The sequence below is a fragment of the Malus sylvestris genome, chromosome 2, assembly GCF_916048215.2.
Source record: "Malus sylvestris chromosome 2, drMalSylv7.2, whole genome shotgun sequence".
Taxonomy (NCBI): Eukaryota; Viridiplantae; Streptophyta; class Magnoliopsida; order Rosales; family Rosaceae; genus Malus; species Malus sylvestris.
Genome location: NC_062261.1, coordinates 7,664,291 through 7,688,431, shown reverse-complemented (window position 1 = coordinate 7,688,431; position 24,141 = coordinate 7,664,291). Strand labels below are relative to the sequence as shown.

The following is a 24,141-nucleotide window of genomic DNA, read 5'->3' as shown; positions in this document are numbered from 1 at the left end:
TCCGTCTAATCCATGTTGACGCAAGAAAAGAAACAAAGAAACATGATTGTTGGGCCTAGCTTAGTTGAACCTGCAGCCATGGCTATTCAAACAAGCAGTGGAAACAATAGCAACTATGGAAAAGGGAAATCATCTGAGAGGAAACCATTGCATTGCTCACACTGCGATAAGGACCATCACGTTATTGAAACGTGTTGAAAGCTCCATGGATACATGTCGGGGCACCATCTTCATGGTCAGTCCAGTGGTTCGAGCAGTTTTAGGGGGCGCGATGACAAGCCGAGTGACAAACCTGCTGTTAATAATGTGGCATCCACCGTTGCACCGTCCTCTATGCCCAACCTCACCACCAAACAATTCCAGCAACTTTTATCCATGTAAGCCAAAAGCTGGGCCTTGATTCCAAGGCAAATATAACATGTGGGCCTTCTTCTTTCCAATGGGTTATAGATAGTGGTGCCATTAACCACATATCTAGTCTCCTATTGACTAATGCAACCTCAAATCCACCTCTACCATCAGTGGCATTACCTAATGGGACTCGGTTCCCATAAACTCTGTTGGCACCTACAATTTTGGTTCCAAAATATCTCTTCATAATGTTCTTGGCATAGCTCCTTTTTTTTTTATCAACCTAATTTCCATTGGTCGGATAACTCAATCATTGAGATGCTCGGTAACTTTTTATCCTGATTTTTGTATTTTACAAGACCTGGAGACGAGGACGATGATTTGTTGGGGGCATCAGCGTAATGGGCTTTACTATTTGGTGGACTCCAAAAGGCGGGACATCACCTACAACTACCTCATCTCCCAAGGTCTTTTCCATCACGTGGCACTGTCGACTTGGTCACCCTTCACCCTTGACACTCCAACTGTTAGCTAAACATTTTCTTGAAATTTGCCATTCTGAAAATAAACCTTGTGACATTTGCCCTTTGGCAAAACAAACTCGATTGTCTTTCGGATTAAGTCATATTAATACTAAGCATGCTTTTGAACTTATACATTGTGATATTTGGGGACCACATAGAGTAGCATTCCGTTCAGGTGCTCGTTATTTCCTTACTATTGTTGATGATTTTACGCGTTACACTTGGGTTTATCTCAGGCGTCATAAATCAGACACCCAATCTTTGCTTAAATCTTTCATTGCCTATGCCGAAACACAATTTCACCACAAAATTAAAACCATTAGAACTGACAATGGTGGCGAATTTGTTTCTAAGCATACTTTCTTTAATGACCATGGCATACTTTTTCAACGCTCTTGTGTTTCCATCCCTCAACAAAATGGGGTTATGGAGCATAAGCATAGACATATTCTCCAAACCACACGGGGTTTGCATTTTCAGTCACATATTCCCTTGCACTTTTGGGATGAATGCATTCTCACATCCATTTACCTCATTAAATGCATTCCTACCCTTCTCTAATCGGGCCTTACGCCCTATGAGAAATTATTTGGTCACCCTTATTCATAAAACCATTTACGCACCTTTGGGTGTTTAACCTATGCCACTAATCTTCACCCACAACATAAGTTCGATGCTCAGGCTAAAAAAAATGTTTTCATTGGGTATCCTTTCGGGCAAAAAGCTTACAAATTATATAATCTTAATTCCAAACAAAGTTTTACAAGTCAAGATGTCACATTTCATGAGACTATTTTCCCATTCCACAAAAATCCCCAAGCCAAAACAGTTACCTCGGACCCAAATCTAGGCATTCCACCAAGCCCAATCTCATCTCCACCCACTCCAGCTCCTTACCTATTAGACCACCAAATTGCCAAGCGAGGCTTTTCTCTTGGCCCAACACCAGTCCCAAATATACCCACCTCTGCCACTGATGGGCTCGACCAAGTCTCAACCCTTCCTGATGTGCCTGCTGTCTCCTTGGACCCGTGTCCAGCACCTTCCCAGCCTGCAGCTACATCCCCTGCCCCTTTGCGACATTCCAGTAGCATCCAAGTTCCGTCAAAATCAAAGTTAAAATAAATGTTAAATCATGATTTTTGGTTCATAACCGTCGAAAAGTTTTGTCCCGTTACTTAATCTCTAAATGTTTATGTTTTGCGATTTTTAGCTATGTGATCTTGAAGCATATACAAACAAGTTTGACGGTTGGATCGTTGAAATTACTTTCGTAGAATGTGTATCCCATCAAAACATAACTCGACCAGATATTACATATTCAATTCATTTATTGAGTATATTCATGCAATCACCTCAAAAGTCTCATTATGAAGTTGCCCTATGCATCTTGAAGTATTTGAAAGGCACACCAGGGCAAGGCATGATGTTTCCCTCTCAAAATTCATTGAAGTTAAAGGAATATTGTGATTCTGATTAGGCAGGATGTTCTATCACTCTTCGTTCAACTATTGGTTATTGCGTTTTCCTTGGAAATGGCCTTATTTCATGGAAAAGCAAATGGCAGAAAACCGTATCCTTATCTTCTGCTGCAAATATAGATCCATGGCAACATGATGTTGTGAGCTTGCATGGCTCCAAAGCCTTTTTCGAGATCTTCAAATTCAAGACCAAAGGCCAGCTACCTTGTTATGCGACAATCAAGCCGCTCTTCATATTGCGGCAAATTCGGTGCTTCACGAGCGAACAAGGCACATTGAGATTGATTGTCACTTTGTTCGAGATAAGATCATGGAAGGAAAAATTGTGACGGGATTTGTTCATTCCATATCACAACTTGCTGATTTGTTCACTAAAGCTCTTGGGGAGGAAAGATTTCATTCTTTGCTAGGCAAGTTGGGAGTTCGCAACACTCACTCACCAACTTGAGGGGGGAGTGTTGAGAAAGTCAAGGATCATCATCAAGATACTTGCCAATATTATGAGTCAATCAACGATATCAAGGATTAATATATTGTAATTGATTACATTCCTATATTGTATTATAAGCTGTCAGTTAATAGCTAGTTAGTAGGAATTGATTGTAAACATATGGCTACATATAGTAGTATTGTACAGAGAATCAAATTAATGAGAATTGGTGAATTACCACCTTCCAAAATTCACATACTTTCTTGCAGATTCTTTCATTCACATATCTGAAAAAGGCCTAGATTTAACTAAAAAGGTACACATCATATTTAAACTGCCTTTCGTTTGGATGCTCGACCGTTGTGGTTTCCATGTTTTTGTGATTTCTAGAATATTATGAGTCAATCAACGATATCAAAGATTAATATATTGTAATTGATTACATTCCTATATTGTATTATAAGCTGTCAATTAATAGCTAGTTAGTAGGAATTGATTGTAAACATATGGCTACATATAGTAGTATTGTACAGAGAATCAAATTAATGAGAATTGGTGAATTACTACCTTCCAAAATTCACATACTTTCTTGCAGATTCTTTCATTCACATATCTGAAAAAGGCCTGGATTTAACTGAAAAGGTACACATCATATTTAAACTGCCTTTCGTTTGGATGCTCGACCGTTGTGGTTTCCATGTTTTTGTGATTTCTAGAATATTAGCCCTTCAATTTATAGACCTATCCATTTTTGTTCTCATTTGTCAACAGACTGATGAAGAGGCAATGACTTCTATTGAATCAACCTTATCCTTCTACGTTCTCTTTCGATTCTGATGGTAACATTTTACTGAAGTTAGTTCAAGTGGAAGAGTTGTGAGTCATATAGTGTCGCTTCAGCTTTGCGGTCAAACTCATAGAGTATGATGGTGGATCAAGGTGAGTGAAATAAAGTAAAGAAATATGAAATAGTTTACAAAATAAATAACTTATGTTGGTGCTTGATAAATTGGGCTGAAACGAATAGTTCTTTTTAGGTTTTATCTACTCTGTCTCATTTTGTGCTATATTAATATGAAGTTATGAAGTTTGTTTTCCTTCCATTGTTGTTTGTTTTAATTAATTAGAATCTGGTTTTATTAGGGCTGGTTTGGTATTGCTGTGCTTTGAAAAAAAACTGCTGTGAGAATAAGCGGCTGTGCTGTGAGAATAAGCGGCTGTGAAATAAATCAGCAGAGCGTTTGATAAACTTTTTTGTAAAAGTGCTTTTGGAAAAAAAAAAAAAGCAGTCTGATAGTGGGTCTTTTCATTAAAGGAGCACTGTAGCTCCGTGTGCTTTGAAAAAAAGTCAGTTTTCCAAAGCTGCAAATAGCAGCTTCAGCTTTTTTCTTTGATTTCAGCTTATTCTCACAGCAGCTTCCAAAATAAGCCATTTTTTTTCAGTTTACCAAACACCTAAAACCCTCACATCTTTTTTTCACAGGTGCTTTTTTTTTAAGCACCTCACTCCCAAACTAGATCTTAGTCAAGGGCTGTGGCTTACTCACTTACAGTCACATGTATGTTTAGGATACAAATATGGCTTCTGCAGATTGAAAACGAATATTATATTACTTAGAAGGCAAATGTTGTAGAGAAGAAATTATAACTAATTGCTATTGTACCAGAGATCACATTCAAAGATTCAACAATTCATCACCAAATTGGGACGATGGAAAGGTATGGATTTAGAGATAATGTTGAATTGCTTATGAAATGTTTGATGCAAGTTTTATAGTTTTTCTGATTCAACTTGTCAGGATTAAGTGATGTTAGTTATGGAACTATTTTTTGAGTTAAATTGTTGTAGAAGCTTTAATTTCTCCATTGCTGGCATTTGAGGACTAAATTGGAAGTTCCTAGATGGTTGTTTGGAAGTCCGTTGCTTATGCTTTTTCACAATAATGTACAAACCAGCTTAGCTTGGTGGATTTCTATTGATTTCCGCTTTCATTTGATTTATAGACGATTTTATAATGTAGAAACGACTTTCAATTTATTTGATTAGCTTGATGGTGTTTCTGTTTTTTATTGATGATATTTTTAGATTTTAGGCAAGAGGAGCAAGTGTAAGTGATTGACTGAGCATCTGATCCAAATGTTATATCTATGTGTATTTTTCATTTATAATTTTTTGTTGAAGAGTTGGGAAAAGTTATATCTATGTGTATTTTTCATTTATAATAGACCAAATGTAGCATTATTTAATATTAATTTGCGTCTTATTATTTATCCGTTTGTCTAAATTTGAAGATATAAGATGAGTGAGGCCTGTTAGTTTGTTAAGGAAGTGGGCTGGTCCTCTTAACGGAGTCTGAATCTCCTTTCTTCTAAATTAGGTTAATTTAGAATATGGTTTTGTTAAAAGATATATACATAAAAAAATTAAATGCAAATAACGCTTTACGGTAGTAGCGGATATAAATAATATCTATGCTACCTGATACTAGTTCGGTTCCTACCAATTCTTCCTAACAACTAACTTTGTAATTACTCACTAACGCTCTTGCTTTACTATTGAAATACTTAAATTTTTTAGATATAAGCTGAATTTAATTATAGGCCACACTGATTTCAACAGCTCAAATTTTTAATCATAGCTTGCAAAATGCAAACTGACCCAAAAAGAATTGAAATAGGTCAGTGCCACCTTTGCTTATAAAGAGATATGGGCTTAAACATAGAACCCATCATCTCCCAACCCACCCAAATACCCAATCACATTTTATTAGGGAAATGATTTTTGTAATGCAGTTTCATTTTTCTCCCTGCACTCTCTGAGTCTCTGTTTGTTTTAATTTATAATTTACTTATTTAATGGCTTAGGAAAAAAAGTGCAGAGGAAAATGTAAGTGTGAAAGTATAAATGATTAACAAAATTTGAGGTTGGCAAGAGAATATATCCTATTTTATATTTGAGCTCAAAGAGGGACTGCTAGTCTGAGTTCAAATGATATGATATGAGATGAATGAAGTGAATATATGACTTAAAATCTTTGAGTAACATTTTTCTTTACCAAATAATTTTTAGTGTAATGGTACTTTTCTTTTTAAAAGTTAAAAGAAGTCAATAAATTCGATTCTTTCGTCTCTCGGTAACTTGATCAGTTCATTACTCAACTACATGATTAAAGAGATTATGTGAAATAATGTTTCGTATTTCATTTCTTAATCAATAAGGAATTACAATCAGGTTTATATACACTTCTGTAAAATAGCTTAGTGACTAATTAAGTTTAGTTAACTAACTAAACTAGGATTAGTTACATGGACAGTTGTAACAAACTTATAACAGTATTACAGCTAGCTATTATGTAGCTCTTTACACCCCCTCAAGCTGATCGGAGGAGGACCGAGAGAAAGCTTGGACTGAAGATATTGAAACCGAGCTTTAGACAAGGATTTGGTATGAATGTCAGCAACCTGATGGTGAGTATGGATGTATTGCACACGAAGCAGTTGGGCAAGAACAAGTTCACGAATATAATGATAATCAATTTCCACATGCTTTGTGCGAGCATGGAAAACCGGATTAGAAGCCAGAGAGATCGCAGAGATGTTGTCACACCAGATTGTAGGAATAGTAGAAAGAAGGAAAGCCACATCTTGAAAAATTTTGCACACCCAAGTGAGTTCAGCTGCAGTGTGTGCGAGAGATCGATATTCAGCTTCGGTAGAAGATCGAGCAACAGTATGTTGCTTTTTGGCACTCCAATTATTAAATTTCTACCCAAATAGATGCAGTAACCACTGGTGGACCGTCGATCAAATACACAACCTGCCCAATCAGCATCAGAGAAAGCTGTAAGATGCAATGGACCTTTCTTGAACCACATACCTTGAGCAATGGTACCCTTTAAAAAGCGGAGGATTCGTTTGACAGCTTGAAAGTGTGAATCCCTTAGACAATGAAGAAATTGGCAGACTTGATTCACTGCAAAGGAAAGATCAGGTCTTGTCCAAGTGAGGCACTGGAGGGCCCCAACTATGGATCTGTACTCTGTTGGATCAGCCAATGGAGCACCAACATGATCAAGTTTCTGTGTGCCTAAAGGAGTACCACATGGCTTGCAGCCTTCCATATGTGTCTTGACTAAAAGATCCAAAGCATACTTGTGCTGAGAGAGAAATATACCCTCAGAGGATCGGTGCACTTCGAGGCCAAGAAAGTAATGTAAAGGGCCTAAATCCTTGACTGGAAACAAGGAACTGAGTTGATGAATAAAGGATTGACACAGAGAAGTATTGGGGCCAGTTACCAGAATATCATCCACATATACAAGCACAATCACAGGAGATGGTTGAAGTTTCACAAATAGAGAACAATCAGATTGAGAATTTGTGAAACCGAGGGAGACCAGAGTGTGAAACAACTTATCATACCATGCCCGAGGAGCTTGCTTTAATCCATAAAGAGATTTGTTAAGCTTGCAAACATAAGTAGGCTTGGAGGAATCAACGAAACCGGGGGGTTGTTGCATAAAGACTTCTTCTTGAAGAGTACCATGGAGAAATGCATTGCTTATGTCAAGTTGGTTTAAAAACCAATTATGTTGCACAGCAAGAGTAAGCAGAATACGAATTGTAACCGGTTTTGCAACCGGACTGAATGTTTCCTTGAAATCAATGTCTTCCCTTTGATGGTAGCCTTTAGCAACAAGCCGGGCTTTGAATCTGTCAACTGAGCCATCTGGTTTCCGTTTGATACGAAATACCCACTTGCAGCCGACCAGATTTTGATGGGGAGATGAAGGTACAAGAGTCCAGGTGTCTGTGGATTGAAGGGCCTGAAACTCTTCAAGCATGGCTTTTTGCCAGTGTTCATGTTTGGAGGCTTGTAGAAATGTGGTAGGGACAAACGAACTTAGATCAATGGGATGTTTAATAGCAGCCAAAGCTTTTGGCTTGAAAATGCCAGCTTTAGATCTTGTGAGCATGTGATGATGATTGAGAGGAGCTGAAACCAAAACTAGAGGAGGCAAAGTGGAATGCTCCTGAGAAGTAATTGGTGATGAAGGCTGCTGGGAGTGTGGTTGATGGGGTGAAGAGTGTGTACTTTGTCCTGGAAGGGAATGCGATGCTGGAGGTACAGATGGGCTTAAGTGAGGAAATGGCAGGAGAAATTCAGTTGGCATAGTGGATGGAGCAGAAGAATCCCACTGAGAAGAACCTCTAGGATGTGAAGGGAGATCACTGAATGGAAAATGATCTTAATTAAAGATAACATGTCGTGAGATATAGAGCCGGTTGGAGTGAACATCAAAACACCGATAACCTTTATGTTGAAAACTATATCCCAGAAAAACACATTGTGTACTTTTACCATCTAGCTTGCAATGCACATAGGGCTTGAGCCACGGATAGCAACTACATCCAAAAACCTTCAGCTTGGAATAGTCAGGAGGCTTGTGGAAGAGAATTTCCCATGGAGATTTGTATGAACCAAAAATAGGCATCCGATTGATAAGATATAGAGCAGTAGAGAATGCCTCTACCCAGAATATGTGTGGAACTTTAGAACGAACAAGAAGTGTCCGGGCAGTCTCAGTGAGATGTCGGTGTTTGCGTTCAACACATCCGTTTTGCTCAGGTGTGTGAGGACAGCTAAGTTGACGAGAAATACCATGCTTGTGTAAAAAGGAACAAAATGCAGAACTTGTAAATTCACCCCCTGAATCAGATCTGAAAGTCTTGATTTTATTCCCAAGCAGATTTTCAACATAGGTTTTGAAAGTTACAAAGATAGACAGGACTTCAGACTTTGCTTTTAAAGGAAACAACCAGCTATATTTGCTAAACTCATCCACAAAGAGTACATAGTACTTATAACCACTGAGAGATGATACTGGACAGGGACCCCAGACATCACAATGAACTAACTCCAAGCTATGAGAGACAGTATAAGTACTATATGAAAATGGCAATTTGTGAATTTTGCCAATGGCACAGTCTATACAAAAAAAATGAAACAGAAGCAGAACTATCAGGAACAAGTTTATTAGTATGCAGAATTCTTCGGAGAATAGCGGTGGAGGGATGACCAAGCCTGTTATGCCATTGCTGTAAAGAAACTTTAGTGCTAACTAGAGCAGTAGGTGAAGCTTTGAGTGGTTGGCCTTGTAAGGGATAGAAGCCATTCTTAACTGGGCCCCGAAAAAACATCTTCCCAGTGAAACGGTCCTTGATAACAGAACCATCAGAATCAAGGGTTAAGGAGCAATAATTATCCCTTAAAAACTGATACGCAGAAAGCAAATTAAATTGCATCATTGGGACATGAAGAACATTGTTTAAGCGAAAATTAGCATGGGGAGTTTGAAGAACAGAGGAACCTATATGCTGAATGGCCATACCTTTACCATCACCAACATAGACTTTATCTTCACCAGAGTACGGAGTGGGAGAAGAGATTGCTGCAATATCGTTAGTAACATGCGCAGTAGCTCTAGAGTCCAGAAGCCATGGAGACTGGGAAGAAGAAGCAGTATTGACACACATAGCAGCAAGCTGAGCAGGTGGAATTTTGCCAGCAAAAGCATGATTCATTCTAGCATAACAATCAATAGCCTCATGATCAAAGGAATTGCGGATTTGACAGGGAGACCGGGTGCCAGAATTGCGACTGTAACTACCAGAATTACAAGTGAAGTTGCCAGAATATCGATTAGAGGTACCATTGCCAGTGCCATAATTGTTGTAATTGCCACGATAATTGCCACTGCCTCGATTGTTTTTCTGAAAGTTACCCCGATTACGATTGTTGCGCTGAAAATTGGTACGATTATTAGAATTCCCATATGCTTGTGAGAAGGAGGGAGTAGGTAAAAGACCGTGATGAACTTGTGAAGTTTGAGCAACAAAGGCTTGGAATGGTTCGGCAACCGCAGATGAAGGAGCTTTTTTCTTCCGAAGCATGAAAAGTTCTTTGTTCATTAGAAGACCATGAAGCTCATCTAAGGAAGTAGATGAAATGCGAAGCATGATAGAATCAATGAATGATTCATAATCATTAGAGAGACCATTAAGCGTGACAGCAATGAGATCTAGTTCAGAAATTGGGGCTCCGGCAGACATAAGAGCATCTGATATACCTTTGATACGCTGTAGATAATCAGAAATTGAGAGATCACCTTTCTGAATTGCATGAAGACGCGATCGGAGCTGATGAATGTGAGCAGCCGTGACTCCACCAAAACGCTGTTCAAGATTCTGCCATAATTCTCGAGATGAAGTAACACCGACGGTAAACGGAATTAAGTCTTCAGAAAGAGTAGAATTCAACCAAATTAGGATATTTTGATCCTTTTCATACCAGATCTCGAAATTAGGGTTAGGAATTTCAGAAGTCACACCAGAAGGATCAGGAAGAAAGGGCGGTGGACATGTCTCAGATCCATCGATAATCCCGGTAAGCTTGTATCGGCGGAAGATCGGAGCAAAGAGAGCTCTCCAAGCCAGATAATTATCCTTCTTAAGCTTTGTAGGAACCATACAACTGATGTTCTGGATGGAAATCGAAGAAACCAGAGAAGAATTGGAAGAATTAGGGTTCATCGGAGCAGACGGTGAGGAGAGGGGAGGAGGAACAATTTCTGGATCTACAGGCGAAGAGGTAGAAGACGCCATGAAATCGATCAGGAACTTAAGCAAGAAATGCAAAGATTGAAGCAAATGCGATCAGAGAGATGAAGAATTGCAGAGGAAGGTAGGATCGGTGCGTGAGCTGAAAGGCGGTTGATACCATATGTGAAATAATGTTTCGTATTTCATTTCTTAATCAATAAGGAATTACAATCAGGTTTATATACACTTCTGTAAAATAGCTTAGTGACTAATTAAGTTTAGTTAACTAACTAAACTAGGATTAGTTACATGGACAGCTGTAACAAACTTATAACAGTATTACAACTAGCTATTATGTAGCTCTTTAGAGATGAGAGAGGAAAGGAATAGTAGAATGCACAGAAATTTCAGCTTAATGGCTTCCAAACTTGAAAGGCATTACAATTCCACCCCAAGGACGGTCCGACAAATCGCATCAAAGAGAAAGCAAAGATTTACTCTAAAAACATTCAAACGATCCCAATGTCGATTAATTTAGCAGCTCAGCTGTGGTGTGGTCCCCGCCCTAACCTCCATAGTTCTTCTTCCATGACTTTCTTTAGCCTATTTTAAGAAAAAGAAGGAACCAGAGGTTATGTTGAAAAGATGAATCCAACAGTTTAATATTGCACATGAAAGTAGCAAGGAACATGGTTGCCTCCATTGTTCATGAAATCTCTTTGCCGGTCCGTATGACTAGCCCTACACCATCTTTTTGGTCACAAATTCATTGATAGAGACATGATAAAGCTAGTACATGCACATATACTAATACATACAATTCTTAATAGTTAAAATTTAGGGAAACTGATGAAAATGACTTGAAAACTTTGAGTTTTAACGAAAATGACAAAATAAAGGGTAAAATGAATAGTACCAGGATTGACTTTTTAGTGTAAAAATATGGTTTTTCGTTAAAGTGAACAGTACCGTGAGTTTTTCATTAAAGTTCCTTAAAATTTAAGTATCGAGTTTGGCTTCTATAGTGCGTATTATTTAATTTTTTTGAGCGAATACATATTATTATTGGGAACTTCAACGAAAGGCTTATGGTACTGTTCACTTTAACGAAAAACCACATTTTTACACTAAAAAATCAATCCTAGTACTATTCACTTTACCCTTTATTTTGTCTTTATCGTTAAAACTCAAAGTTTCCAAGTCATTTTCATTAGTTTTTCTATTATTTAATGGTACAACTCTTTTTCATTTTCTTATTAATCTGTTTATTATGCAAGAGGTTGGTTTAATTTAGGTCATCCACCATTCGTATCACTCAATGATACGTAATACGAAAATAGAATCCTTATATGTCAACTCTACCTTTCATAAGAAATGAGATAAACAACGACCAAGATCTTATTCTTGGCCTCTTATTTTCCTGTTACCTAAAAAAATGAATTTAAGATGTAGGATTTAACACAAGCCAAGTTTATGACTGACAATTATATGTATGGAATTGAACTGAAAACGATGATACAAAGGCATTGATCACATTGGTCCTTAAACTTAATTAGTAAACTTCATCAGAAAGAAACTTATGAGATAATATTTATTAAGCCATCGTGCATGAGGGGTGATAATATTAATGGGATCGATAATATTGCTAAATAACATGCAAAATATTATGAAAGAAGAAATATATAAATAAATATGCATGGCTCAGCTTAGCTTCGTTTGGCACTTGCATGTTACACGTACAGTCAGCCAATGCAATAAGCTGATGAGAAGCGCGTTTTCTGATATGGACTGCTTTTTCTAAACGCAAAAGCAATTGGGGCAAAATCCGAGCAAACGCAAGCTGTAAAACGCGTCCTCTCCTTCTTCTTTAAAGCTCATGAGCCATTCTTCTTCGAGGCTTTAATGCTTTATGGAAAAGGACTTTCACTTGATGCAAGTATTATATTCCATTTCATTTAATTCAGAAAATGACACTTTAGTTCGACACATATTTTGCTCGCTTCACTTTCCTTCAATATCTGCTCTCAAATATTGTCGGTTTACAATCTTCATCTACGTGAAAAAAAAACATTTGCTTTTCGTTTTCAACAGTGAAATTGGAATACATCTCATCATGGTGAAGTTTTTCGATATAGTTGTAACTCTGTCACGTGATGTTATGAATTTTCTTGTGTTATAATTAATGTGTAAGAATGATCCGTTAATTAATACTAAGCTTTAAACACACTTATCAACTCTTTACTTTATCCATATTATAACACATGAATTAGTATTACTAAGTAATAATATCATCATGCACAGAAAAATTTCTTGTCAAGATGGAATGCATGAGTCAATTGAGTCCACACTTATTCAGTAGTTGCATATATAATGCTTTGTCTTAATTAATATTGAATTTGATCACCTATTCTTTCTATCCATGTGGAACTATCCCCGCTTGTTAATTTATTTTTCGACCTAAATTTTTTTTTTCTACCAAAGTGGAATTGACGATAACATTCAAATCTTCCAAACTTTGATTTCTCTTTCAACGTGGATGAATTTGATCATACATACATTACCAATATTGATCTAAGAATATCAATATTCTTTTCTCCTTCTTTTTCTATTCTAGATTTGCAGTTGGGATCTGAGTTGTTAAGTTAGTAGCATTTAGCCAAGAGGAGTTATGAAAAGGAAAAGGATAAAGAGAGGAAGAAAATGTTCCTTTCTAGCTTTAGACTTGTCTATTCATTGATGCATGTGCCTTCATATGGCTTCTTCACTGGTACATTCAATAAGGTCTGCTATAATTTCCATCGCCATAAATAATACTTTACCCATAACGTTCAAATTTTATTTTATTTTTCCGATAATGTTTAATGTTATCTGCCAGATGTATACATTAATGTTGACGTTGAGCGGAATATTGAATTAGGATTATGATACGTCAAGAGTTCGACTTCCCTTAGCCAAGTACTGAATCTAATTGTGATATATCAAGAGTTCAACAGATTTTTCAATGTGATCGGTACACAAAATAGTATATCATATGTCATTATATAAATTGTGTGATATATGTGTTAAAATATAAATAACTTAAAAAATTAAAATTTCTTACTACTTCTATAAAAACACTTGATGTACTACTCGTGTTCCGATCATAATTAAATATTTCTCCGAGAGTTCGATTTGATGAACGTATGGATGGAATATTTTAAAGAGAAAATAACTCTTCTTTCCCTTATAAAATATTAGAAAAATAATATAATCTGGAGTAGCTTGTGTAACAAAATGACTTTAGAAGGTGCTGAAATCTGGAAAAGAGATCTGTGTACACGTGGCACACCGGCACGCAGATGTTAATAATCACAGTCAATCCAATTGTTCTTGGAAGAGGAGAGGGGGAACGCATGGAAAGACAAGTAACTTGCATGCAATGGCTTCTCAAATGACAGAGACTGACTTGTGCATGATACGTGTTCGCTAATACGGCGATATTTAGTGTCAATAATAATTAATTTGCTATTATTTTTTTACACAATTTTACATTATTGATTACAGAATACGACCATATAATAGTAAATCCAATACATACAAATTCCTTTTCCAAGATACTAAGAACACAATAACATGGCATGCATAAATACAGAGATTTTGAGTGTGCTTGGAACACAAAGTGATACGTCACATATTATTATACAATTTGAAGATTTTTATTTTTTTGAAGTACCTTCCACTTATATAATAATATGTAAAGTTGTACCCGTGTTCTAAGCACACTAAAAAAAAATTTTGCAAGACCACGTCCCTAATTATTGCAAAAATCCTACTAAAAATCCAGTATTACTTGAATGAACTTACGTGACATGACTTGGCAAATTAATAAATTGGTACCCAAGAAAAAATAAGCACTATTTTCATTTGGAATTGCAAGTGGGGCTTTTGAATTTGAGAATGAAATCCTAACAGCACAATGTCAATGGGGAGAAATTTTTAGTTATGACGGGAACACGGATGGAAAACTACGTGTTTTTATGCAAGTGGTGGAAAATTTTAACTTTTAAGTTATTAACCTTTTAACACATATAACTCACAATTTCTATAAGACCACGTGGTGTACCATCTCATGTGACAATCAAACTGAAAAATCTCTCATCAATGGGAACCACCGGCACATGGTCTGTTTCTATATTTGAACAAATGAAACACTTTCATATAATCCGCGGAATTAAGATCTTTAGTAGAAAAACTTTGGCGCAGTTTTTTTTGTCACATAACACTAGTAAGTGTTGAATGCAACAGAACTTAGTAAAAATAAATTTATTTTAATTCATACAGTCATTTAATTGGAAGCTTACAACATGTTATGTCAATCAGTATTATCATGTGACACGAATACGGATTTTGCTTTCCATTTGTATATAATAGAGCCTTGCAGCCTTCTTCCCCAACTTGCAATCGGCACGACTACTGACTCATATGCCACATCAACCATGATCCACCGGCCCTCTTAAATTCCCTCACCTGCCTATCTAACCTCTACTCAATCAACCCCATCCACTATTTCCCTTAAATAGTCTCCTCCTCCACTCTCATATTTATTTGTTAGTCACACAGAACTAAGTAGGTCTTCGTCATTGAGAATTTTTTTTTCTGTAAATGGCTTCTGGGAAACTGCTTTTTTTTATAGTCTTATTGTGTGTCTGCTGCAAAAGCAGAATCCCTTTCGCTAGCTGCAGCTTCACAGATGACATACAGTCAGAGTGCTTGAAAGTGCCTGCATCCGAATTTGCAGGCTCGTTGAGGGACACCATTGATGCTGTGCAGCAAGTGGTCACCATACTCTCTCAGTTTGCAAATGCTTTCAGCGATTTTCGCCTTGCCAACGCCATTTCCGACTGCCTTGATTTGCTTGACTTCTCTGCTGATGAGTTGAACTGGTCCCTTTCTGCTTCCCAGAACCAGAAAGGTAACTACTTCTTAACAGAAAAACATTCCCACTTATTAAATAAAATAAAATCCCACTTAGTCCCTTCAATTAAATGCTTAAGTTTGTTATTAATATGAGATTTTTTGTTTGCATGACATTTTCTTTAGCTGTGTGACATGTCCTACTTATTTTGGGTAGTTTAGATTCTGGTTCATGAAGTCAAGGGGTGGATTGAAATCTAAGCTAAATAAAAACCCCCTACATTTTTTTATTTTTTTAGGCAAAAGTAACAGCACAGGGAAACTAAGTTCTGATCTGAGGACATGGTTGAGCGCTGCACTAGTTAACCAGGACACATGCGGTGACGGGTTTGAAGGCACCAACAGCATTGTCAAGGGGTTGGTCTCAACTGGCCTCAACCAAGTTACCTCCTTAGTCCAAGACCTCCTCACTCAAGTGCACCCGAATTCCGATCACCAGGGTCCTAACGGTCAAATCCCAACGTGGGTTAAAACCGAAGATCGAAAACTTCTACAAGCCGACGGTGTCAATGTGGATGCAGTTGTAGCCCAAGATGGTACCGGGAATTTCACAAATGTGATGGATGCCGTGTTAGCAGCGCCGGATTACAGCATGAGCCGCTACGTAATATACATCAAGAGAGGCACATATAAAGAGAATGTGGAGATCAAGAAGAAAAAATGGAACCTAATGATGATTGGAGATGGAATGGATGCTACCATAATCTCTGGAAATCGAAGCTATATCGATGGTTGGACCACATTTCGATCTGCAACATTTGGTAAGCATATGCTATATAATTTTTCACACGCTGCATGTTCCTTCAGACTTGCAAATAACAGTCTGACACGTACAAAAATATGCACACATATCAAAGTATTATTTGTATATGTGTGATTTGTTTGTAAGGAGCAGAGTATTTTCCGGATTTTTTACCCTAAACTTTTTCTTTTTACATGAAGTATCTTACATTTTTTTTATCCTATCAACTTTGGATTTGGGGGCCATGCAACATTCGGTATCCTAGTCTAAGATTGGAATCTTAATGAGATCCCAACCAATTCAATTATGTTCACCTTAATAAAATGGTAGATGGGAGGTATGAGAGCAAAGTACATGGCCCCAATGCATGATAGAAGCTAGGGTTATTTAGTCTAGTGTCACATGCAAAGACTCACTTTTTTTTTTGGAAGAAAACGTCTAGCATGTTGCATATTTAATTTCTTGGTCTCACCTAGCAGAACACATTGAATAGTGTTACATCAAGACCAAAACAATTCATTATTTTGGCATGTACATCTTATTTTGCAATGAGGTTTGGTGTGCATTGGTTAGTACATAGTCTTTCTTTAATAATATCCGCTACGGCAAAGAAGTTATATGTGATCGACGCATATATTTTTGTGGGGTTGATGTCATAATTGCTCAACTTATATGTATTTTAATTCTACGGTGGTTCTTCTATTGTGGTACGTCTATTACTGTAATATTTTTTGTCTATTTTAACCATTTTACTATACCTAAGCGTCATTTTACCTTTAAGTCAACCAAGACTGGAATAACATAAATGATGCAATTGATGGACTACAGAATTTAAAAACTGAATAGAACGACTAAAGTGAAACACGAGTATAAGTTTAGAACCATTGTCGTGATTACTTATTTTGTTATATTCTTTACACTATATGGAATTTGTATTCAACCATTCATATTACGAAAACTGATCATGTTTTCATTGAACTATGTATTCAGCTGTGAGTGGCAGAGGGTTCATAGCAAGAGACATAACGTTCGAAAACACGGCAGGGCCACAGAAGCACCAGGCAGTAGCCCTAAGATCGGATTCGGACCTATCGGTGTTCTACAGATGCGAAATAAGAGGCTACCAAGACACACTCTACGCACACACAATGCGCCAGTTCTACAGAGATTGCAAAATAAGCGGTACAGTTGACTTTATTTTTGGTGATGCAACTGTTGTGTTCCAAAACTGTCAGATCCTAGCCAAAAAAGGCCTACCGAATCAGAAGAACAGCGTCACAGCCCAAGGCCGGAAAGACCCCAATGAGCCGACCGGAATCTCAATCCAGTTCTGCAACATAACTGCAGATGCGGACTTGTTACCCTTTGTCAACTCCACTTTTACTTACCTTGGTAGGCCTTGGAAGCTGTATTCAAGAACTGTAATAATGCAGTCTTTCTTGAGCAATGCCGTAAGGCCCGAGGGGTGGCTTGAATGGAATGCGGATTTTGCTTTGAGCACATTGTCTTATGGTGAGTACATGAATTATGGGCCTGGAGCGGGCCTCGGAAGCCGGATCAAGTGGCCTGGCTACCGAGTCTTTAATGAGTCTACTCAAGTAATGAACTATACTGTGGCCCAATTTATTGAAGGCAACCTGTGGTTACCCCCTACTGGTGTCAAATATACTGCAGGATTTGGGGCTTGAGAATTCAAGCAGTTGATGTGTAATTTCAATCTTGTACCTAATTATATCTTCTTCAATCAATTTTGTTTTTGTTAAGAAAATTTAGAGCAGTAATTGGTAATTTAAGTATCACAAACGAATGGGTTTTCTACTCTTAACAATCAAAGTGATCCCTTTCATCCTGAGTTCTCTTAAGTCAGAACTCGGAATGAAACCAAACTCCCCAAGTAGGGTTCGAACCTACGTCAGTTTTCTACCATACAATTAAAATACTGAAATAGGTTTTTGGGAACCCACTTGGGCTTGGGCATTCTACAAAATAAGAAATGGAAAAACAGAACAAGAAAAAAAGTCATGGGTACAAGGCTATAAGCTTGTTACGAGGAGAAACTTACATACACTTCATGTGTCACATCAACATTTTTCCAATTTTATCAGGTATTATTATATGTTTTAACCTTTTAAATAAAGAAAAATTAATGTGTCACATCAACATTTTTCCAATTTTATCAGGCATTATTATATGTTTTAACCTTTTAAATAAAGAAAAATTAATGAAAATTATTTGAAAATTTTGAATTTTAACAATAAGGACAAAATAAAAAGTAAATTGAATAATACCATGATTAATTTTTTAGTGTAAAAATATAATTTTTTATTAAAATAAACAGTACCGAAAAATTTTCGTTAAAATTCCCTTTAAATAATTACTTTATGTTTTAACCTTTACATTATAACGTGTTGAATGGAAACTTGAAAATTCTTCCCGCATTTTTACCTTTTTTTATTATTTTATTATTTTTTACCAATTAATTAGCAATTGTAATTATTGGCAATGCTCATAACTCATAAGTCGGGCAAGTGGGATAAACAATCTACAAGACAGATGTCTGCGCAGATAAAGAAAAGACTTAAAAAGATGACAGAAAAAGAATCTCGGCATGTCAGATTTGATAGATAAATAATGCACCACATATGTGTCTGTCTCCCGAGATTTTTCACCATACAAAGGTCAAGTTGCAAATTGCAATTAGGTGTGTATAGCAGTTGGCGTGCAAATGCAATTACCTCATATTTCAACCAATGCGATTTCCTTCAATTTGTAATGCTTTGTGAGTGTGTTTTGGTTGGGAAAAAAACCTTAATTCACGGAAGTTTCATGTTACATAAATATTGTCCGGTCATGGAATGCACATCCGTTCTTTAATAAAGAGAATAATACCGATATATGTTTGGTGATCCGTTAATATCATTATCAACGATTCATACTGACATATGATTGATGTTTTTGACAATATTAATAATAAAAAGGGACGTCCTAAACAAAATATTTATATATCTAAATATGAGGCCATCTTCAACCGAAAGGGAGCTAAAGGGCCATGTTTAGCCCTATAGCCTTGCAATAATTTTTTTTTAATGAACAATGTCATACTATATTTTATATAATCTCAAACTGAGGGGGCCAATGAGCCATAGGCCAAAACATAGCCTGTTTGACAAAAAACCCATCTCCAACTGAAGGGGGCTATTTTTAGCCCCCTCAATAATTTATTATTTTAATTGAATTAATATGGTTAATTGAATTAAACTACCATATTAAAATAAGGTTTTTGAACATATTTTTTCAGTGTCATTTGTCGCTAAATTAATAAGTCACCAGATTTCTTATCTTTATATAATGAAAAGGATATGAAAAATTGGTGAAGAATTGAAATAAAATAAGGTAAGATAGTATGAAATGGTAAAAATGATGGTAGAAATGACTTAGGTATTTATAGGAAAAATAAATTTCGTCTAAAAAAAGTCAAATCTAATAGTAATCTAATGTTAGCATGACATCAGGTAGCATGTGTTTGGGTTGGGCTATAGGGCTGACTGCTCTTGGCTAGCCTGCTGGCCGAATCTATAATTTTTGGTCGGGTGGGGTCCACGAGCATTTTTGGCCTAGCCTTCTGTTGGAGACAATTTTCGTATCAAAATCGGCTATTTTTTAGCCTATGACCTTTTGGCCTGGTCAGTTGGAGATTGCCTTAAATGGGCACCTAAAACTCTTTAATTTTTGTAATTAAGTCAAGAATGTTGCTAGAGCTTTTATCGATCTAATTTGGATAGTGCTATTTACACACTATTTTTTACTTCTCATACATTCTCTTAATTTTCGATCGTCAAAGCGAATGAACTAAAAAAATATTAATAATTAAAAAATATCAAAATATGTAAGAGATAAAAAAGAATATGTAAACTACGTTTTTCTCTAATTTTCAGTGTAAGGCTCAAACAGCAGTCTACTCACAAACTCCCAAAAGATGACCGACTGACTCCATAATCCAGAGACTCCACGTACTACGCCGAGGTACCATGTGGCACATGTCCAGATTTTTCAAACATGCAATAGAATATCGCATAATGGGGAGGAACGAGAGGACCGTCCCTCTACTGCCCTTTCTGAACCACATAATATGAAACTCCAACAAAAACAAAGATATATAGTAAACTAATTAAAAAGTATGTTTATACCATACTTCACCAATCTTGAAACTACTGAGTACCGGTCAACGTTATATTGTCAAGGACACAGAAGAGTTTCCCTCCAACCAGGAGGCCAATCACAGCGCGACACGTGTCGACATCAGAAGCCAATCATAACGCGACATGTGTCAATATCAGAAGTCAATCACAACACGACACGTGTCAACGTCAGAATGAAACTAGAAACTCTCTTCTATAAATAGAGGTCATTCTCTCACAATATTTCCTAATGTCATTTGTACTAAATCATTCACTAGTACTCACTAAATGAGAGCTTGAACCTATGTACTTGTGTAAATCTTTCATAATTAATTAGAACTCTTCTACTCCTTGGACGTAGCCAATCTGGGTGAACCATGTACATCTTGTGTTTACTTCCTTGTCTCTATCCATTTACATACTTATTCACACTAGTGACTGGAGTAATGTAGCGAATGTCACAAACTTGACACTTTCTATTGTACTAAAGTCTTCGTTGATTTTGTGCATCAACAAAGTAAATAATATATCTAGAGAAAATGTTATTAAGATTTTCAGAAGGAAGAGGATCTCCTTCGAATCCTCTTTGTGAGGATCTTGAGGATTCTTGAATCTAGTGTGTTCATCATTTATTGTGCGGTCAGATTTTGTCAATTACTGTTCATGTTTAATATTAAATAAATATATTTAAAATAATTTCTAACCTTACGATAAACGCACAGAATTCAAAGATCTTCAGAATCCCCATAAAAAGAATCCGGAAAAGATCATCTTCCTTTTCAGAATACAGCCCGTTTATCTGTTTTGGAACTTTTCAATAGGACAACAAACCTAACATAAAGTATATTTCCCGTGGAAGAAACGAATTAAAGAAAATAAATAAAGCTGAGAATCTACTAATACTTTACAACCGACGGTATATTTTATTGTATTTGTCACTCCTATTATATGATCAACCGCGAAGAATTAAGATTTCTCTGCATGGAGGTTGGAAACATAATACAGTACTTGTATATATTATAACATGAATAATACTTGTATTTTCCTTTCGAAGGAGCGAACTCATTTTCCCATTTGAAATAACGTATCTTCAGTATAAAAAATTTATAATTAAAATCGTTTGAATTTTTTAATCTTAATTTGATGATCAACCAAACACAAGGGTTAGATGCAGTCATAATATAAAGGAAAAGTTACGAAGCTATTGGAACGTTGGTTTGATTTTGGTCATGTCTCGAAAGCGAGGCATGACAATTAGAGAGGTACGTTATGACATCACATGTCAATCCTGGAGGTATCTCGGGATCAGGGTGTGATAATTTTAGTGGTATCAAAATCATCTTAATCATATATCGTTTAGTCTTTCAAATGTCTCAAGTAAATGGACTGTTTATCATTAGTATGGTACTTGGTACCTACACGTCGATTTATTTGATACATTTGGATTATTAAACGATCTCCGATTCAAATGTTTTTTTAGGAATGATCTTCAAATAAGGACTAAGAAATTGACCGGTTTTGAGTATAAATTTTTTACATGAAGATACGTTATTTGCGAGTGAGGGAATGAGCTCCCTCTACTCAAGGGGGAATGCAAGTATTATTTTATTAGCATTGTCATTAAACTCTAATTATTATTATTGATAATACTTGTATCCCCTCCTTGAACTGATGAGCTCATTTCTCCCATGCAAATATGTGGATTCACTATATAAATTTCATAATCGAACTCACTTAATTTCTTAATCTTCGCTAAAGATTACCCTTACAAAAAATAATTAGAATTGGAGATCATTTATTAGTTGAAATGTATAGAACAAATTAATGGTGTAGATACCAAGTAACAGATTCATGATAAACCGTTCATTTATTTAATATGTTTGAATGAAACTATTTCTGATTCAAATAATTTTTTATAGAAGTAAACTTCAAATGATGGTTAAGAAATCGGACTATTCCGATCATTGAGTTTGTAAGTTAAAGATACATTATATGTAAATCGAGGGATATGTGTATCCCTTCTTTTGAAAACATGTGTCTGCACTGTGATATTGATTTCCACATAGAGTACAACCAGAAGGAGCACCAGAGTTGCGAAATCTGCAAGTATCCGCAAAATGGTTGTTCTTTCCACAAATTTGACAACCCTGTACAGAGTTTGTATTACGAAAACGACATGTTGATGCCAAATGATTGTGTTTCCCACAGATTTGACAAGGTTGAGACAGAAATCCATAATTGTTTGATCTTGGTGGTGAAGTACCGAGGATTCCAGGAGCAGGACTTGAATGAAAATTCTTGTAATTGTCATACTTGGGATTGAAGTTAGGAGTGAACCGATTCCTGCCTTTGGTATTATTGAAAGACTTGTATGCAGTCGAATTCGGACTAGCATGGTTATTGTTACCATAATTCCCAGAAAAAGACTGATTCTTGGAAGGTAAACCATTACTTTGAGCCATTAATGCAGACAACACAGGTGAATGAGAACAATTGTCAAGCAAAATTTCTTCAGCAAGTAATTGAGATCGAAGATCTTTCAGTGATATCACACTCTCCCGACCCCTGATCATAGACCTTATGGTATTGAATTCAGCAGGCAAACCATTTAGTGTAAGAATCACAATGTCATCATCATAAAAGAATACACCAGCAGCAGACAACAAATCTCTTGCTTCCTTAATTTTCTGCAAATATAATGTGACAGAATCAGTACCCTTCTTTATTGTCTGAAGTTCGGATTTGAGTTGGAAAATACTCGTTCTTGTGATTGTAGAAAATTGATCTTTAAGACGAGTCCACAATTATTTGGAGCTAGTACTTCCAATGACACAAGAAACTGCAGCAGGAGATAGAGTCGCAGTGATCAATTGCATTAATGCCTTATCATGCATCTTCCATATAGTGTAGTCATCAGAAGGAATCCGTGTAGACGAATCACCAGACAAAACTGCAGAAGTAGCAGAGGAATCTTGACTGAATTGAGCAGGACACGGCATTGAACCATCAACAAAACCAATGATGCTATGGCCTTCAAGAAGGAGCTGCATCTGAAAATGCCAAGCCAAATAGTTCGTCTCGTCCAATTTCACATTAACCGAACTGGAAACAGACGAAATCAACGAAGTAATCGGAGACTGTAAGATCTGTAACTGAGCTGCTGTTACCATTGTTGCAAATTGTAGAGAAATTCCAAAGAATCTTGACTGACACCAAATCACAAACAATTGGTATGCACCCTTTAACGAGTGAAGAACCAGACGAAGATTTGCAGAAAAAACACCCCAATATATCAGAAACACGATCAACAATAACCCAATATTCCAGAAAACCAAAGCAAAAGAAAAGCAATCACAGTAGCGGAAGCAATCGAAACCAAGATCGACAAAACCGGCAAGCGTTTTACGCTTGTTCGGGCTATGATACCATGTAAACCATCATAGGTTCTTGAAGAAGAGGATTATACAGATACAAGAAAGAACGAAGAAAGAAAGACAGAGAGAGAAGTAGAAGAATTAGAGTTTAGAGAGAGAAATCAGTTATTCAACTGTAATATTTTTTTCTTATTAGTTACAAGCTATTTATAATATCCCTTTGGTAGCTTACACTCTAAGTCACAACATAACCAACTCAACTAACTTCATACTCATTTGACACTTGTCCATTTCATAACCATTGGATCTTAGTACTCCTAACATCCCTCACTGGATGCAAGGTTTTTTTTTTTTCGCAAAATAAGACCTTATGAGAATCCGTATGTTATTCATTAAGCTAAGCAAATATCCATTTATGTCCCTACCCCACAAGTTGTGCACTTTTATGCTCTTATACTCGGACTCTTACATGCTATTATATCAGTTTTATTTTCTCGCAACTCCTC

At 36.5% G+C, this 24,141-nt stretch overlaps 1 protein-coding gene across 1 annotated transcript; it reads left to right on the top strand.

The window, feature by feature from the left end:
- The first annotated feature begins 14,811 nt into the window (after positions 1-14,811).
- On the top strand, positions 14,812-17,851 carry LOC126608262 (pectinesterase/pectinesterase inhibitor PPE8B). The gene is made up of 3 exons (XM_050276124.1): positions 14,812-15,339; positions 15,581-16,102; positions 17,074-17,851. The coding sequence occupies exons 1-3, from the start codon at positions 15,030-15,032 to the stop codon at positions 17,769-17,771; spliced, it is 1,530 nt and encodes a 509-aa protein (XP_050132081.1). The 5' UTR covers positions 14,812-15,029; the 3' UTR covers positions 17,772-17,851.
- The last annotated feature ends 6,290 nt before the right edge of the window (positions 17,852-24,141 follow it).

Bases quoted from the DNA above. Each gene is read 5' to 3' on its own strand.
- LOC126608262 (XM_050276124.1), top strand. From the start codon at position 15,030: ATGGCTTCTGGGAAACTGCTTTTTTTTATAGTCTTATTGTGTGTCTGC. The intron at 15,340-15,580 runs GTAACTACTTCT...TTATTTTTTTAG, and splicing joins TGCTTCCCAGAACCAGAAAG to GCAAAAGTAACAGCACAGGG. The intron at 16,103-17,073 runs GTAAGCATATGC...CTATGTATTCAG, and splicing joins ATTTCGATCTGCAACATTTG to CTGTGAGTGGCAGAGGGTTC.